The sequence below is a fragment of the Cherax quadricarinatus genome, chromosome 76 (assembly GCF_038502225.1).
Source record: "Cherax quadricarinatus isolate ZL_2023a chromosome 76, ASM3850222v1, whole genome shotgun sequence".
NCBI lineage: Eukaryota > Metazoa > Arthropoda > Malacostraca > Decapoda > Parastacidae > Cherax > Cherax quadricarinatus.
In genome coordinates this window covers 5,115,926-5,135,667 of record NC_091367.1, presented here as the reverse complement: position 1 = coordinate 5,135,667, position 19,742 = coordinate 5,115,926, and the positions used below count along the sequence as shown (strand labels likewise).

At 36.9% G+C, this 19,742-nt stretch overlaps 1 protein-coding gene across 4 annotated transcripts in view; it reads right to left on the bottom strand.

Annotated features, from left to right (window-relative positions):
* Positions 1-3,323: 3,323 nt before the first annotated feature.
* Scamp (secretory carrier membrane protein) overlaps positions 3,324-19,742 on the bottom strand; it is a 50,166-nt gene continuing 33,747 nt past the window's right edge. For 2 of the 4 annotated variants that reach the window (XM_070101189.1, XM_070101192.1), the window contains 2 exons: positions 8,135-8,319; positions 3,324-7,184 (listed from right to left, as the gene is read on the bottom strand). In XM_070101189.1, the coding sequence (XP_069957290.1) occupies positions 8,137-8,319 (183 nt within the window). In that variant the 3' untranslated portion in view covers positions 3,324-7,184; positions 8,135-8,136. Of the gene's footprint in view, positions 7,185-8,134; positions 8,320-15,857; positions 15,979-17,852; positions 17,983-19,742 lie in introns of all 4 variants that reach the window. The other 2 variants (XM_070101190.1, XM_070101191.1) reach the window with 2 other exon arrangements.

Below are 19,742 nucleotides of genomic sequence, written 5' to 3'. Positions count from 1 at the left end.
CCAAAAACACTGTAATAATACGAAATGTTACGATTGTATGCTTGGATGCTACCGCGGAGGCTGGCTGGTAAACAATGCCACCGGCGGAACATGTGAGGCTGGCTAAGGCGCACATTGGACATGTCTCGGACGAACAGCGGTGAGCGGGTTTTTAAGCGGTATGCGAGGCAAAATTTTTGCGATTAAAGCAAGCGGTATGCGGATTAATCGTTATGTGATGCCAACGGTATGTGGGGGTCCACTGTAAATAGGCCATGATTGGCAATGATAAAGATACCTGAAATCCGCAGGTAAGGGTTCCTACGGACTAGAGGGGTTAGAAAAGTCCACATGCGGAGGCAGTGGAAAACGTTCAAGCAGCGAAGGAATGGTGCGCTGTGAAGAAAGGAGTTGCGCAGATGGAGCAGAGGAGAGAGAAGGAACGGAGGGTGGATCAGTGTCCATTGATGGTTTGGTCTCTGCAGTATATTCAGAGATTGCTTCAAGTGTTTCGGAATTCAGAGACGTCGTATGGGAGACAATATTGGAAATGGTAGGGGGAGGATGAGTAAAGATTGGAACTGTAATGGACTGTACCAAGGTAGGGGGGGACGCGAAAGGGTGGAGGGAACTGGAGAAGCGTGGAAGGGGACAGAAGAGGCAGAAACCTGGGAGGTGGCAGAAGAGGAAGAAACTTGGGAGGGAACAGGGGAGGAAGGTACAGTACGAAGAGGAGGGTGAACCTCTACACTTGAAACAGAGCCAGTGAGAGGAGAAGAACCAGGTACAGAGACAGGGAAGGTAAAATGAGGAGGTGGAAGATGGGTAGGAGGTATTAACGGACCTTTTTTTGACTTTTGAGAAGTAGAGGGTTGATTAGGAGGAGGTGTCATACGAGATCTCGTCGCTACTGAGGCTTGTGAGGGAGAACACGAAGAAGCGAGATCAGACTGAGGCGTTGAAGTAGGGACGTCTGAGCCTAGGACAGCAAAAGAATTAGATACAGGAGTGACTATGGGAGAGGTAACCACAGAGGTGGTTGCAGAAGATGGGATCCCAGAAGTGGGGGGACGTTTTGAAACAAGGGAATAAGAAACACGAGGTAGTCTCCCTTGGAGGCGGAGATGAGAAATTGTCATGGCATAAGGGAGACCTTCTGCCTCTTTGAGGTAACGGATTTCCTGCTCGTTTAAGTAGACTTGACAACGGCGAGAGTACAAAGGGCGAGCCTCATGACAATTAAGGCAAGAGGGAGGTTGATTGCAAGACGTATTAGAATGGTCATCGGCACCACAGACCGGGCATTCGGCGATAGATCTGCAATATTTCGCTGGATGGCCAAATCACCAGCAATTTCTACACTGTTGCGGTGTAGGGATCACCTTTCGAACTTGTAACCGATGTCCTGCTACATAAACTGAGGATGGGAGTTCACGGCTGTCAAAAGTTAAACGAGCCACATTGCTAGGGTATCGTCTCCGCCCACGGGCAGGAAGAACATAAGTGTCTACCTTGAGGATTGGGAGATCTTGGAGTTCCAGCTGTTCAAGAATGTCAGTGCCACATGTCTGGAAATTTTGTTGAACTATGGTATGGGGCAGAATGACGGTACCACTACAAGAATTGAGGGAATGATGTTTTTCAATAGTGACAGGAACAGTATCGATATGGGAAAGACGAGAAAGCTCATGAGCCTGGGTAGCATTCTGTACGGTGATGCGCGTACCGCTCTTAAGAGCATGAAAAGAAATATCTTTACCAACAAGGCGTAGGAGTGCCTTGCTAATACTGTGGTCAGAAAGGTAGGCAGTAGAGGAAGTCGGTCGTAAAGTGAAGAATTTAGTCCATTGTGCAGTCTGAAACTGAGCGTGGAAAGGTAGTGAAGGATGTGTCGATATTTTCTGAGAAGAACGAGAAGGTGGAGAAGTATCATCAGCAGGTAATTGTCATTGGCGTTTAGGCGTGGGACCAGAGTTGGTCCGACGTGGAACGGGCCGGTGATTCGAAAATTGCCGCACCATAGAGGGAGAGGCCGGAAGCATAATCAGAGGAGAGCGAAGGTCAGATAAATCGAAGGAGTCAGTTGAGGCCTCAGTACCTGAAGCGGGTGAAGAAACAGCACTGGCAAGAGGTACAGAGGCATGGGGAGTGTCCGAAGAGTGGTCCAAAGACGAGGCGGGGTCAGAACGGGGTGCGGTATCAAGAAGGGGCCCAGGGGTAGCAGGTTCATGGACTAGGGCTGCCATGGTTAGATTACTTCTTTCTTTTTGTTTTTTAAAAAAAAAAAAAAAAAAAAAGAAAATAAAAATAAAAAAAAGAATAAAAAAAAAGGGGGGACCGGGGAGGGATAGTTCCTAGGAGGAATGAAAGGGCCAGAAATCTCCCTCCGCGCCCAAGAGGACCTCAGCACCGCAAGTAGCGCAGATGCAGCATGGAACCCGTGCCATACCCTACCCATCATGCCAGTAAACCAGCAATCCGGGATAGCAACCTCACATCTGCCGAGCTACCTCGGTGGACAAAAGAGAGGGCGGCCAGAAATCCACCACAAAGCATACCTCCTTCGGCCACCACCCCCGGAATCCGAAAGGTGGCTTCCAGAGATATACCCATCGCCTGAGAGACACCCAAAGCCACCCTCCGGGATACCGGAGAGGGATCGGGACATCCCCAGGCAATCCAGATTCCACGGCAAACTACGCCACTGCCAAGAACCTCAACGGAATGGGATGGACCCCGGTACCCTTTCCCCTATCTAGGAACTAGCGTGCCTGTGGGGAAAAAAAAAAAAATCCCAAAGGCCAAAAAGGAAGGACAAAAGGGAGGGGTGGAGAGGAGGAGGAGGAAAGGAAAAAGGGGAGGATGGGATAGGGAACGGGGGATTTGGGGGGTAATTAGGTTCGGTCTGAGGAAGGAGACCGACTGGTCTAATTCCTCAGACCAAGAGCCTCTTCACCACGCCAAGGAGCCCCCCTTGAAGAGGAACACTTGGAAGATATCTGGGTCAAAAGAATAAAAGTCAATGTTATTCCAGTAAAGCCAACACTAAGCCTGCCTTTATACACAACCAAGTGTTGCCTGCAGAAGGGACATAGCTCCGGGGATAAGCATAATTCCAGGTAAGCAAAAATGTAGGGCATATATGGGTTAACACACACAACAGACACATGGGAGATGGATATTATTAAATTATGCAGTGATGGAGTGAATAATGATGTAAGTTTTTCTTTTTTGGGCCACCCTGCCATGGTGGGAGAAAGCCGATGTGTCAATAAAATATAATAAAAATGTACTGAACATTGAAAAATGTAGAAAATTCTCTACAAAGGGTAAAAATTAAACACTTTTGAACACCTACAATATATATATTTCATTCGAACTCAAGTTCTGAAAGTTTAACACCCCCACACTTTAAAAATACAAGAATGATAAACTGCACATTGTTTCATTCTAAAATGCACTTGGCATCTGCATTTTCAGCAATACATGCCCTTCAGACTAAAAAATATTCTTGAAATGCTCTCGTACAAATCCAAAACAAATTAAAACATTCCATATTGGTCTAATCTGGCCTATTGCTCTTCATAAGTAAAAATTACTTAAGCAACTTCACCTCCTATGAGGGTACTCAAGTCTTCAAACTAAATAAGAAGTTATGATTGGTTACTGTCAGTCCATTTATCCAACTGGGACCCTACCATAGCCACAAATCAGCAGTTCAATAACAGCACAATTCCCAATATGATTCTCACAGCATATCAAGAGCACTGCACAAGCTACCATCCTAAGAACTTGCTGTTCTACTTACTAACAGCTTTCAAAACTTTGAAAATAGCCATTACATGCTTGACTGAGCAAACTTTGTGAAATATAACCCTAAAAAAAAAAAAAAAAAATCGTAGCTGAAGTGCAAAAATATATCCAAATTAGTTGAGAATATAAATTTTATGCGAAATGTACTCATAAAACATACAAGACTGCATATGTGGCTCATTTTTCCCAAAAGAAAATAATATATACTGTACATGTACTGATACACTGCACTTAAGAGTACACGTACATTCACTGAGCTGTGTATGTGGGGGCAACTGCCCTATAGGTGTATATACTGTACTGTCTTGTATAATCATGTTTGCATTTGCATTCACATGTACATACACGAGTCTGCACACCCGCAGCAAAGAAATAACTGTCACATAATTCTGATTACCCTTATAGCAGGATTAAAAGCACAGTTATCTCAAAAGATAAATTCACAAGATCATTAAATATAAGAATTATATATAACTTACAAAAATGATTTACAAGCATAGCATTAGAAGAGAATAAACAAACCATGAGCAATAAATAATTCAATTTTTCATTTTCCTCTCAAATGGATGCAAAATTTCAAGACCACACATGATTATGGAGTGAAGTTAAAGTCTTGAAGTAGATTTAACATTTCTCCCTGGCACGTGTTTCGGTGACCACTTCATTAACCACCGAGAATAAGCACACTTGCATAATGAATGCAATTTGACAATGCCAAATAAAATTGCATTAATTAGCATATTAAACTAATGTTCATTTTTGCAAGCAGGTTTCAGCAGTTTTTGTAAATTAATGTTTTACGTCTTGTAACCTTCAGTCATTCCATTGTGGTACTAACAGTCAGCTAAATTTTTTAATTTACCTCTGCCACTCAGCATTTTTCATACCTTAACCATATGTTATTAAAACTCTCAGTTAACCCCTAGAGAGAACACTGATGAAAATACTAAATATGGATTTATAACCATGATGACCAGTAGATAGACAAGACAGTATGTACATGTATGTCTTGGAAAATCATTGAAGGGTTACATGCATGCCATTAACAATTGAAGTTTCTGTGTGTGCATAAATTGATAGGCTATATAATCCATGCATCACATCCAGACTGGCATATAATGCATGTAGAAACTACTTTATCAAAACCACTGTTCCCTAATGCTCGAGAAAGATTATTCCCAAGCTACAGGGGAATCCCTTTGCCCTAGTTATTATTATAAAAGTAAAATGGAAATTGTCACTGAAATTTCTGAAGTGCTGAGTTATTCAGAGGCAGAAGAGTGCTGAGGTTGGGCATAAAAAACATAATGAGGAATTAGTCAATGCATTCAGTCAAGGGGGTAAAATAAAAATCTGTTTTAAAGATGGGACTTCAGAGGGCAGAGCATAAGCACAGCAGGACATTGAAAGTGTAGCTGAAAATAGTGTCATCACATAAATGGCATCTATCAAAAAAAGTTTGTGTACCAGCATAATCTGACAATTCCTTCAGTGATCTCAGGCACTCCCCTCCCAATGCAATGACAATGAGTGAACTATACCCTGGTAATGATGCATCAAAATTTTAAGTGCAGAATCAACAGATGTATGTACAGAATTAATTCTAATTCAAAGGCATTTACATAATCAAATACAGCACTGTAAATACACAACACTATTATACTGTAATAGGTTGGAATTGGTATTAATGAAGATACAAAGACCAAGCAAGAAACTATTCATTATGTGGCAATTTCTAACATTAATTGCTGTTATATACCAGGTGAATAAACTACACACATATATACAATACAATTAGGTTATCTCGCAAAATTTAAAACTTTATCAAATGTTCTTCAAAATTTATTAGCTATATTCTCGGTGATTCAATAAATTAGCCAAGCATTTAAGTATCTAGTATGCTGCACTTTGGATCCTGGGTCATTAAATGGCACACTTGTCAATGCAACTTAAGAAAATTCATTAAAATTTCATTTACATCTCTCTAAACTAGCATACATCCATTCACAGCCATCACCAAGTTCACAAAGTCAGCAACTATAAAGCACATCAGAATTCTGAATTTCAAATTTACATGGTCATCCTGGGTTTCATCTGTGATGAGGTTCACCAGGATCTTAAATATCTTTGACTCCCAATTAGATAAAACATCCTTTAAAATTCCAAAATTTAATGCATCTAACTGTTCCAGTCATGGTACTGTGACTTCTCTAAATTATATTACATTATTTCAGTCAATGATCCTCTACTTTAAAGTTCTGTACAGGAATTGAAGGCAATTATATAATAATTATTAAATTTATTCCTTACATCAAAATCATAGTACAAAAATAAAGAATCAAAAGTTCATGATACACACTTGCCCATCACTAACAGAAAAATTATGGAGATCCTCTACAAAACAGAAGAATTACAAGAACCATACCACTACAGACTGTGATGGTTGGCTAGTGAAAAACAATTCGTTACCCATACCCTTATAAATCTTATGGAAATAAAAAAAAAAAAAGCCTAACAATCATACATCATTATCCATTCTTGTTAATGACTTTACATCAATTTTCAGTTGAATGGTGCATTGGACAAATCTTGTTGTCTACTTGGGACATTTAAATCTGAAAATTCCTTACGTCCATAGTGTCAACAATATGACCTGGGCTCGTATGAAGTTTACACTTAAAATCTACAGCGCATGTAAAGTGACTTTACAAGTTAATAAAAAAATCAATGTTAATTCATGCTTTTCTTTTGTACATTAATGTTACATTATCTTGCAATACATTATTTATAATTCTAAACATATCACATTAAAATGTTAGCCAAGTTAATAAACTAAAATAAATGACTGAATGCAGGAGGAAGCAAAGTTCATGTTACTATTATAAACTAGATTTGATTAAGACTATGTCTGTATCCAATATACATTCTACAACAGTGGTGGGTCTTAAAAACTCACACAATTAAGTCACAGTATATTTTCTTTTTAGAAATTAGGAAAAATTAATGGAGACCACATATGATAGTTCAAGACAGTTTCAAAATTGCCATCATGAATTGGAGGGCAGTTACAGAAGGGTTAATCAAAAATTACTTTCAGGTCTGTAAACAACAAGAGGACCTTTCACAAGGTACAGAAATTCCTGAAAGGATCACTACCAACATTCTTCTATACAGGTTACCAATAGATGTATAGTAGCGTGACTATTAATGTAACCCAACACACAAAGGCATTGGAGAAGACTAGGGAAGAGGGGAAAGGGAAGGAAGTGTTTGACCACAATTCTACTTCCCTGAGAGGGAACACCAGGAGAGAGAAGTTATGCTCCCATGGGAGGGACAAATGAGGACACTTGTTGCATTTATTCCTAGCTTTCATGTCCTGCTTCTTCTGTCTGGAAAAAAAGTTAAGGAAAATAATTAAGTAGTTAAGACAAACCACACAGTGAATTAAAACAAGTTTAAGTATGATACACGAGTAGAAAAATCTTGGGAAATTCAGCGATACATTTTCCTTATATCATATTTTTCAAGATTAGTTTAGTGTTGGCATAGTCAACCTTTGGTTACAATACTGGATGACTGAGCCAAGGTGGTGATATTTTGTTAGTAATTTTGTATACAGAAATGAAAATTAACAAAAAGTATATGTGAATTTTTGTAATATACATATTTATAATTAACACAATACTACAGGAGATACTAAAATCTCACCATTTGGGCTGGTTCCAACTTGCAAGCCATAGGTTGCCATGTCTAGATTAATATCTTAACAAATGGAGTGTGCAAGGATAACTTAATAATGTTAGTAACATACAATGACTAGGAGAAGAGAAAGAGGCAGGATTGGAATTTAGGGAGGATTGTGGATTTCAAAAATTATATTTATTTACATAATATCTATAGACTCCATGAAGAAGTGGAACAGAATTCTTCCTCCATAAGCCATGCATGTCATAAGAAGCTACTAAAATGCTGGGAGTAAAGAGCTAGTAACCCCTTCTCCTGTATAAATTACTAAGTTTAAAGAGAAAAACTTTAGTTTTTTCTTTTAAGATCAACCTGCCTCGGTGGGATATGGCCGGTCTGTTGGGGGAAAAAAACCTATAGAGGCTATAAGTAACCAAATAATAAAGAAAAGCTTTGTTCAACACTGCTAATGATTTCATATACAGTATAGCTGTGTATACCTGATATACTACACCAGCTACAGCATATCCAACTGACACTGTGTGAAGGGAAAAAAGAAGATTGCAGTATCCGGCCATATTATTACAGCTCCACTGAATTCATACCATTTCAAATCAATCAGTAATATGACTGGCAATCATCACAAAATTCCTACCATTAGAAGCGTGGGCTGGATGTGTTGCCTCCGGGCGTTGTGGGTCCACCAAACTGATTGCGAACTGCTGCTGATGCTGCATTGGCTGTTACATTCTGGACATGTTCATTTCGCATCACTCCTTGAGAGAACTCAGCCTGAGCCTTGGCAAAGCTGGCACCTGTACTGCGGTAGATTCGGTGTACCTGTTACAAACAGTTTTGAAACATGAGACACATATAGGTATTTAGATACGAGCCAACTCTTCTTATATATAGTACAATCAATGAAGGAGGCTCTATTATATCAGTCAAATGTATATACTCTAGTATTTACTCGAGCTGTATTTACACAAAACATTTTTGCCATATGCAATAATATTTCATGATAAAACATTTTCATTTTTGTTTTTAACTTACAACAGCAATGCAGACATATAAAGAAAACAAAAATTCCTTACAGCTAATGCATGCATCTGTAGAGTAACTAAAAGCACCATGAACCATTTGCAACACAAGCAGTACCAAAGTACAATACAGTAGAATCTCATACAAAACATCCATGGATCATATTTCCAATAAATTGCAACTGAATTATTGTACCCAAGTCTTAAGTCAACGGGGAAAGTGAAGTTGACTGAGTTGTAAAGGTTTATAAAATAAGCTGGGAGGCAGTGCACGAAGGCTATAACTCTTAATTAAACTAATTATACACTGCCGTAACCTTAACCTATTCTGGATGTTTCTCTACAGTTGTTGAATATATTGGAGGCTGATAATCAAGTGTGAAAAAAAAAGAAAGTTTTTAAACAAGAAAGTTGTGCAGTGAAGAGGAGAGCTTGACTGAGGCAAGCACAGACAAGACAAATGTTTGTTTGGGGTTGATAAGGCTACCAGAATATGTCCAACTGAGCTGTACTGGCTCTCCACACCCCTCAGAGAAGGGCTCAAACAACTTGAGGAGTTCTTAAACCTTCATAATAACTTTTCTTGGTTATTACTTTTTCCAATGAGTTCTTTAGCATATGCTTGTTTGGTATAGGTGTAGCAAATTTTTAGGTCTGGTACAATTTGGTATGGAAATTTGGCTTTATTGTTTACTTATGTTGACAAGTTGATGCCAGGTGCGGTGGTAGCCGATACTGCTTGCCACATGTATGTACAAGTATTGTGTAGAACATTGTTAACTCTCTCTGCACATTTCCTAATCAATAAACATCAGCAACTAAAATCTAAGAGGAAAAAATGGTTTTTGCCTAATATTTTTTGGTTATATTTACTTAATCATTTTATTACTATATAAGCCTCACTACATCAAACTAGATCCTGTAAGGCAACATCAACCCTCTCCCTATATTTCCAGATCAAAAAGCAATGACAACTACAACATAAGGCACGAAAAACCTTAGTGGTATTTTTAATGAATTACAAGATTAAAAAAAAAAAAACTGGCTTCTTTCAAGTGTCATGAACATTACCTAATTTTTCCCATGTGTTCTTCAGTCCATGTACTGCTATTTCATACAAGGTGTTCATGAATTTAACCCATGCAATATGAAATTCTACTGTACTATAATGCATTAACCAGCACAGGAAATCAAAACGGAAAAACAAAGTTACAAGAAAAGAAATAAATCACTAATGTATGGTCTTTATTCCAGTCTGCCTTCCTTCCTGATCCATTCTTTTCCTAAGACATTTTTTATTAGTGATGTGTTATTCTACCATGCCTAAACTTCCATACAAATTAGGAGAACGCCAAAGATCTCAGCAGTCATGAGACTTACTGAGAAACCACCGTACAAACAGAGCCGAGTACTCACCATTATGAACATTTGCACCCAAACATTGTAGAATAACACCAAGCAGAAGCCACATGGCATAGAGAGTTCTTGGATAATCATAGCTATATGAATGTCATACAGCAAGAATTATTCTTTTATGATATTTTAGGTATACAGGTACATAAGACATTAATATCAAGGATGGAAACAAAAATATTTGTTAGTGAGGATCATGACATGTATGTACCATGTTCCTAACAAATCTAAAACACAAAAGTGTAAGGAACACTGGTCAGTAGCCTAAATACATCTACATGGATATAATAAAAAACAAAATTAATGTATATTTTGGCCTACCAATAAGGCCCTCTTCATCTTACTGAAGAGGACTTCAACTGCAGCCCAAAATATACAGTAATCTTCTTGTCCTCTATTTTTTTTATTCATATTTGTTTGCGCCATCATGACAAATGTTTGCTTCAAGAAACTAGGATTAAATGAATTATGTTCAATTTGCCAAATTATTCTTTAAGCAGTATAAAATAACTGCACAAGCCTTTGTTATAACCTGCAATGTTTAAAGATGATGGAAATGTAAACAGAAGCAATGCCATGCACTGACATAGGTCTAACTGGGAAAGCACACCCACACTTAACCAAGAAATTATCTCAAAGCAAATACATTGCCATGAATGTACAAATGCCAGCACGCACTACCCACTTTAAAGACATACAAACCAAAAATAAACAGCTGGACAACTTCATGAAGAAAGAATGAGAGCAACCACACCTGTGACAGGTTACAAGGGTTCTTCTACCCTCGCAGCCCAGCCTGAGGCCACACTACTCTGTGGACTGCTTGATCAACTAGGATGCTAGTGCCAGCAAGCACCAAATAAAATGAGGCTTATAAACTTCCATCAACAACTAGATCTGAGGTTACTTACATACACTAAATTGTCTTAAATGTTCAAACTTACAAGCATGCAAAGTGGTACCTCAGTATACGTCCACTTTGGAGTAAGTCCAACTTGGTATATGTTCTGTTTGGACACAAAAATTTTTGCTTGGTATACGACCTTTGTTTGGAATACGACTCGCGTGTTAGAACTTGCATGGGTCAAAATGAGCCATGACACTGTGCACTACCCTAATTTTCACTGGGTCTATTTTACACTTCCATTCATCTCTCATGTCATGAATTAGTCTTGTTCAGTACACACTTATTACAGTTATTTTCAACGTGTCACCAATTCATACCTCGTCTATGCTTGAAAATTTCAAATCACAAGAGCTATAGAGGGAAAGAACAGAAAGAATTATGGCAGTGATATGTTCAAAAAGCTCACAGTAATGTCTGAGCAGAACTCTCCTCCAACCCTATTCTTCTTTAAATGGTAGTACAAGCTTAACACTTTTCTGTTTTTACTTCATATTCTCCAATTATATTTCACCCACCACAAAAGCCTCAGCACACATTTATCTGATGCAGCTAACAAGCCTAAGAAGTACACTTTCACTCCTAGCACAAGAGACAATGGCTTGTGCACCTACATAATTTTAAACTATTTCCAATCCCTTACTAATAATGCAGTTATCACAAACTTTTATTCCCAAATATTTGTATTATCTGATATAATTGGCTAGGTAAAAAATAAAAAAAAAAGTCAATAAACAACTTCTAGATACAGGGTAAAAGATGTGGACAGTTACTATTAAACTGTCAAACAATACATTACAGTATATAGAATATACATATATACTATACAGATAATTGAGATCCTGATGGACTGGAAATCTAATCCAGATATGGCCACTCCTCTATGTGAGCACCAGCTATTCAAGAGGACAACTTCCCTGCTAATTCAGCATTGCTAATAGAGAAGAGTTAATTATTATTCAACCAAAAAACTATTATAAGTGCATTAACCACTCTCACAAATAAAGATGAGATACATTTTTTACCTACAGGTAACTGTACAATAAAGTACACATCACATTACATATATGAATAGCTTCATCAATCTTGGTTTTATAACCAATACTCACTGGATGATTTGGCAGAAAGCACACACATGATCAATTACAACAAAATTTTTAGTTTATATCTTGGCTTCCTTTGCATACAATATACAGTAGGGGCCCACTTATATGGCAGGTTAGGTTCCACGCTATCGCTGGAAAGCGAACACCAATGGACAGCAGAGCACCATTTTTTTTCACTTATAAATGCATATAAATGCCAGATAACAAGTTTACACTAACATATACATAAAAAGTAAAATACACGCACAGTACACTCATTATTTACCTCAAAATATTTGTAGTCTTAATGTAGGGCAAAAGGTGAGTAGTATTTATTGTAAGAAGTCTGGTGTCGGAGGTATGGCATCCTGCCTGGCCACCCCACCCACACCTAATATACTATGACATTTAAAGCACCCTAGAGTAATAAAATACAAATACACTACACTCATTACTCACTTTAAAATATTTCTAGTCTTAATGTAGGGTGAGAGGCGAGTAAACGAGATAAAAATGAGAGAGAGAGAGAGAGAGAGAGAGAGAGAGAGAGAGAGAGAGAGAGAGAGAGAGATCCACTTCGAGGACAGCGTGAAACAAGCTTTTATGACACAAGACGGGCAGAAAGCAGCAACTTCACTCTGGCTGTAACCCTTCTCCAGAACATCACTCCATCTGAGATCATATATACCCAGGATGACTCGAGTATGGAACACGAGATAACGTCAGTTGATCAAATGAAAATGCTGGCCCACAGATGGCTCCAACTTCATCCTGTTCCTTACTTGTATGTCTCATAACAATAAAAATGCTTTCAAATGAGCTGATGCAGGTAACAGCTCTTAGCTTGTTAATAAAGTTAGGAATCCTTAACCTGTAAATAGCTTGTCAATAAAACTAGGGATCCTTAACCTTTTTTTTTTTTTTTTTTTCAACAAGTCGGCCGTCTCCCACCGAGGCAGGGTGACCCAAAAAAGAAAGAAAATCCCCAAAAAGAAAATACTTTCATCATCATTCAACACTTTCACCACATTCACACATTATCACTGTTTTTGCAGAGGCGCTCAGAATACAACAGTTTAAAGCATATACGTATAAAGATACACATCATATCCCTCCAAACTGCCACTATCCCAAACCACTCCTTTAAAGTGCAGGCATTGTACTTCCCATTTCCAGGACTCAAGTCCGACTATATGAAAATAACCGGTTTCCCTGAATCCCTTCAAAAAAAAAAAAAAAAAAAAAAAAAAAAAAAAAAAAAAAAAAAAAAAAAAAAAAAAAAAAAAAAAAAAAAAAAAAAATTGTGAACAAACAGACCAACGCATCTGGTCATGGCTCATACACATTCATTCAAACACCTTAACACTATGTACATGTTGTCTCCACAGTGGTACAGTAAAATAAAGATCAATACTTCCATTCTCATGTAAGATCACTTTTAGAAGGAAGGATGCTCCGACAAGTTAGTACAGAAGAATAAATAAAGAGCAACACTCCAATTCTCGAGCAACACACCGTTTTTGGAGTGAATGATATTATTATTATTATTATTATTATTATTATTATAATCATAATGAAAAAGAAGCGTTAAGCCCACGGAGGTCGTGAACAGCTATAGAGTGAAGGCATACGAAAGGAATATTTTTCCACAGTTATCCCCCACTAACTGGTGCTTGACAAGAGAAAATGTCTTTACCAATGAGAAGAGTTACATCTTATATTTATGTCAATTTTTATACTGTGAGTGTATGTATCATGTTTGTGTGTTATGTAACATGTTTCTTATATAATTTTGAAAAAAGTATCATAGATGGATTAATGGAAATGTCTATATTAACGTAATGCGCCCAAGAGATTATTAATACAGCATCTTCAAGAGTAGAGAGACCTTGTAATTTTAATGTGTACCTGCGTGACAGCACAGTGTGTAAGTATATTTAGGTACAGGTACATGAAAGTATAATTATCCGAGTACATACATATAAAATATGCAATAACTAATACACTTGAAATTTTGGAAAGTTTCAAGACATAACAGAGATGTGCTCATGGAGAATGTAAACAAACCAGGTGGGGCATGCCGTATTAGAAAGACTGGGAGCCATATAGCGAGTTTTGGTCATAATATGAAATCGCCGTGTTAGCAGAATGCCGTAAGGCGAAACACTGTAAAGTGGGGCCCTACTGTACTTTAATTCTGTAGTAATGGCTGATCAGAAGCATTTATTATCAGTAATGTTAAGTGTGGTAAGGCAGGTATAAGCAGTGTTAAAAAGGTTTTAAGAGTCAAAGGTGTGTCAAGTCATAGCTCTCCACCCCACCCATACAAGATACATAAAGTACAATTCTACAAGCAATTGCTAAATACAGCGTACAGTGTACAGGTCAACCTTGCCTAATACCATCTCTGTTAATGCTGTAACAGTAACTTAATAATGGTTATTGGGTTTGACATCCATTGGCCCCATAGCTTGGATGGAAGTCTGATATTTTTCCCCATAAAGATCTCATGTCTTACAATCGAGAGTGTGACATGTTTTATCTTTGAATAATTCTGGAGATCCCCTACACGGCACAGTTTTTTAACAAAGTATGCCCCTATAGCTACACGTGTGTTAGTCCTGCAATTTATTTATTTTTTAACAATGGCTTTTTCCCACCAAGGTAGGGTAACTCTAAAAAAGGAAACATTCACCATCATTCAATCAATAGTTGTCTTGTCAGAAATGCACTAACATCACAAATCAAATAACCCTCCTTCAGAGTGCAACCACTGTATATCCCACCTCCAGAAATCAAGCGCAGCTAAAAATACACAAGTTTCCTCTTTAGTTTCGAAAAAAAATATCTGATCAAAATTAGTTTTTATTTCCATTAAGCCAAATGCACAAACCAAAGAATTTTTCAGTAATGCTGGTTAGTAACAAAATCTAACAAATGGTAAATGAATCCCTTAATAAACATCAGCAGGAGTTTTCTGTACAAAATAAAGCAGTGAACATTTTTTTACATTTTTACTTAGCCACTTCTAGCATTTAAATTTTTATTTTTAAGTTAAAATTTATTTCATAAGAGCCATCACTACTGTATAGGTTTTTAAGGCACTTCCAACCGAATCTTCTGATTTGCAACATTTGTCCACATTTGGTTAGGTAACCAAAAAGCAAACTTGTTTCCACAACCAATTACTTTCACCAAGAAGACTTTAAACCGAGAATTAAGTTTTATTACAAATCATACATCTAAAAAGAAATTATGAAAGTAATTTATTAGAAAGAAAAATGAATGACTCCCATTTTGCAATCAAGCATGCATTTCCTAACTAATGTTAAATGAACAAAGTAGGTTAATACTTAAAGTGCAATATTATAAAAGTACAAAAATATATAGAATATAAAATATTAAAATTTGAATGCTAACAAAAATTAAAGAGTACCACTACCCTAAACTTTAGTTAATAAGTTATGTTTATGCAATACTGAAAATTAAGAACATCTAACAAAAACATGAAAAAGAACACTTGACAGAAATAATAACAAAATTAAGTAGCCTACCATCATTTGAAACTTCATGAAAACATCCAACACTCTCAACAACTATATACATATATGTACTAGATGTTCATTAAGTATTCAGTGAACTTGCATACTAAGTAATTTTGGAAACTATTCTTGTCTGTCCATTCTAATTGTAAGTGCAATTTTGTGATGCTAATATGAAATCTAAGAAATCAATTTACTTAAAGTTAATATAATAAACTACAGTATAATGGTAGCACGTCAATCTTACAAACCCAAAACTAGTAATTACATTACCAGCAACTATTACTACAACAATATACTGTACTATATATATACAAATATAATCCCACCTACCAGCAGCAACCAGTTAATGAACTATTACGATACGAACAAGAAATCCAAAATTCCCACCTACCCAAAGCAGAGCGTAGGCCATGGCAGCAACTAATGCTGATGCGGCGAGGGCTATCACCACCAAGAACACGCCCAAACCAATCTTGCCACTACCGAACGACTTACTCACTGCCACCCAGCCGCTGTCATCACAACAGTGGGGGATGGTTAGCAAAGAACACGAGCATGATAGAAGCGCCCTACCACACTCCACCAATGCTCCATCAATCACACACACATACACACACACACGAATCAGATAGAACTGAGTTTGCCCTCAGTGCTAACATACTTACCAATACCAATAAATTAAATATATATACAGTATATATCTTCTTTCAACAAACCAGCCAAATCCCACTGAGGCAGGGTGACCCAAAAAGAAAAACTAAAGTTTCTCTTTTTAACTTTAGCAATGTATACAGGAGAAGGGGTCACTAGCCCCTTGCTTCTGGCATTTTAGTTGCCTCTTATGATACGCGTGGCTTGCGGAGGAAGAATTACAGTATACGTATATATGTATTATCCTGTATTTGGAAAATAAATAAAAACAAAATTAACAAAGCACATGTTACCTACTATGATGATTTAACCACCTGCACCCAAAAAAATACAAAAAATAAAATCTCCACCACCACAAAAACAAAGCCTGCCACCAGAATTTAAATAGCATATGCAAAGTTTTTTTTTCTTTTTGTCTTGGTACATCTTGCAGCATTCATACTTCATTTTAATGCTAATTCAAAATACAAGTAATTGGCTTGAAATTCTAATATTGTTAATCACTCTATAGTTGAACAAACTCAAATTTGAAAAAAAATAAAAAACAAACTATTTGGAGAAAATTATGTACATTTAAAATAATTTTTGGTGCACAAGTTCTAAATTGGAAGACAAAAGTAATGGAGCAGCAGTGTACTGTACAATGAAAACTTGAGAACATTATTTTGAACCCAGCAGTAAGTGCATAATTAACCTAAATTATTTCCTTTAAATCCTTTCAGAGTAATATTATAAAAATAGAAGACGAATCTTTATGCCTTTTAATCATCCTTCAATAAGTTTCAACTTGAACAAAGCTTTTTTTAATTCTTTCCTCTACCTTGACAATCTTATTATTTTAATTTTTTCCCTCAAGTTACTCTTCTATATGCAAATCTAAATCTTGGCAATAATTTTAGCTGCAGTTGCTACACTTATAATCAACTATCACACACAAAGGATCATAAGTGTTTCATGTGTTTTGGAGTCTTATTTTAAAGTGTAGGTATAAATGCTCACCAGTCCACATTTGGCATACCCTGATTGTTAGTAGGAAAAAAATAATGCAAAAAAGTCTAATAAGAAGTTTTACCAAGACTACAAATTAAAACCAGCTGGTCTGAAGAAATGTACAATGACTTTCAATTGTAGACTAATACTTAGCCTTAAGTAACATGACCAGCACAAGTTCACCATAGAGGAAAGCAGCAGCAATGGAAAACACCACACAAAAGAGCATCCCCAGACACCAAGACATGAAGTATCTTCCTGTATTAACCAATCAGACCTTCAATATTTCTGCCCAACATAAAACATGCTATAAAGAGTGAACCGGTCAACACTGATAATGACAAACAACGTATGCAGTTTAACCGAGGCATGAATTTTCGGCATATTAAAAAATGAAGGCTATATTGGAGATGACAAAAAAATTCATGGAAGGTCAAAAATGGCACTCAAGTCTATTAAGAAAATTACCTCAACATTAATAATTTTCAACAAGCCATTACATGAAAAATTTAATATCTTTACAGTCTCAACAGCTTACATTCCTTTGAAATACTGTTCATTACTGAAGATATTCTACCTACATAATGTGTGGTGACACTATCCTATGAGCAAATACTGATCAATCAAAGACTGTAAATGAATTAATGTATTACAGAGAAAAATATGTACTACAAGGACAACATTGGTTAATACAGGAAAAGAATAAATACTTCAATTGCCGGTAAGAACTTATTGAAGTTAGTACCTCAGTAATGGCTATAAAGTCTGCCAATGCCAGGGCTACCCACCCTGCAGCCACCACCAGTACTGCAGCACCAACAATCTTCGTCTCCACTCCCGGTGAATTCACGCATGATATCCCCAGTAACACACCACTGTTGGAAACTTGCAGCTAAACTTTCCTCTTTTTTTTTTCTTTTTTACCCCCTCACTATGTGTATATACATACATATATTATTTAACACATCGGCCATTTCCAACCAAGAAGAGTGGGACTCAAAGAAGGAAACATTCACAATTACTCATTCCAGTGAAGAAAACTTGAGCAACACCTAGGTGGTATCTTCACAGGTGAGAGCTTTGGCCTGCACAGCAGACTTTTTTTCAACTATAAAAGATACCCAAGCGTTGGTATTGTACATCTTTGATGTAATGCTCACACATTCCTACTATATTTATAAGTTTTGAATGCAAATGATTAAAAAAAGTTTATTAGCAAATATATTATATGCGCTATATACTTTTCATTAAACTTTTTACAAAAAAAAAAAAAAAAATCAATCTGGTATGATACTTGGTCTTGCTCTGAATATCTTGAGACTTTAGAAACGACTCCTAATATTTTCTCAGCAAAGTATGTTCATGCCTGTGTATATCAAGCATGTCTGCTGCGCCCCTTCCCTCATACATGTTGTATCTCCTAAACTTTCCAGGACTTGTCGATTATTATTAATACTATGGTATATTCATAGGGAAGCACTAAATCCACAAGGATAATACAGCACCTGCAAAATGGGAGGAAATTAGATAAACCAAATAAAGAAAATAAGTTTAATTCCTATTGATCAAGAATCCCCTCCCCAGCATTGAGCGCCCCCCCCATCCTTTGAAGAGAGGCACTCGTAAAGTTCCTTCTTGACGTTGCAGGTTTCTTGGTAATTCTCCTTGTATTTATAAGTCACAAAACATGGTTGGAATAAGTCAGAAGACCTAGACTTACAGACAGAAAGTTAAGACATTTCACTCCATCCTGGACTATTATCAAGTCACAATTGACAATGGTCCAGGATAGACCAAAACACAGTCTTAACTTTCTTTGTAAGTGTGGGTATATCGTGAGTCCTCTTGGAAGGAAGACATTAAAAATTTTGCACCCGTACTTTTTAATGGACCTATTCTGTATATTCTACCACGTTTCTACTTCTTAAATTTAAAATTAGACGAACATTATTCACATTATCATTCTTGCCTGATCCCCAGAGACAAATTTGAAGGCTTTTAGTTCCCAAAAGTACAAGACCGTAAGCAACAGAATTAACACATTACAGGACACATGCAAAAACAGATCTCATTTTCAAATGCTCCTATTTCTATAACTTGCTCAGCTATCCACTGGTAGTATGAAAGATGAAGAAAAATTTTTTTTCATTAATGATTTCTACGTGCTCAGTTTCCCTTAATCTTGCAGTTACTAAACATCAATGTTGCTATGTTAGACCTAGGGCAAAATTTACATTAGCCCTTATGTGGTGTTATATAAAGAAATTGGCACCAAAACCAAAAAAGCACTATTTTAACGCCATAAAAAAAATGCAAAACCCAACACACATAATGGCATGACACTACAATAACGAAACAAAGCTGCAAGTGCAAAGAAAGTGTTCCACATAAAACTGGCCATAACTTGTGGAATTGTGATAGGACTGCATGAACCAAAAATTCACACATCTCATGCACCAAACACCAAAACTTAACAAATTACATGAACTATATTTGCCCTGCGGTCTACGTTTCACCAAATGGTTCACGCTGCATGGCCGCCAAAGTAAATAAAACCAATACTCCTAAATAATCTTTTCGTTGACTGTCTTTGCAAAAGTAAATATCTATATAAAATGTTTGTGAATGAAGTTCC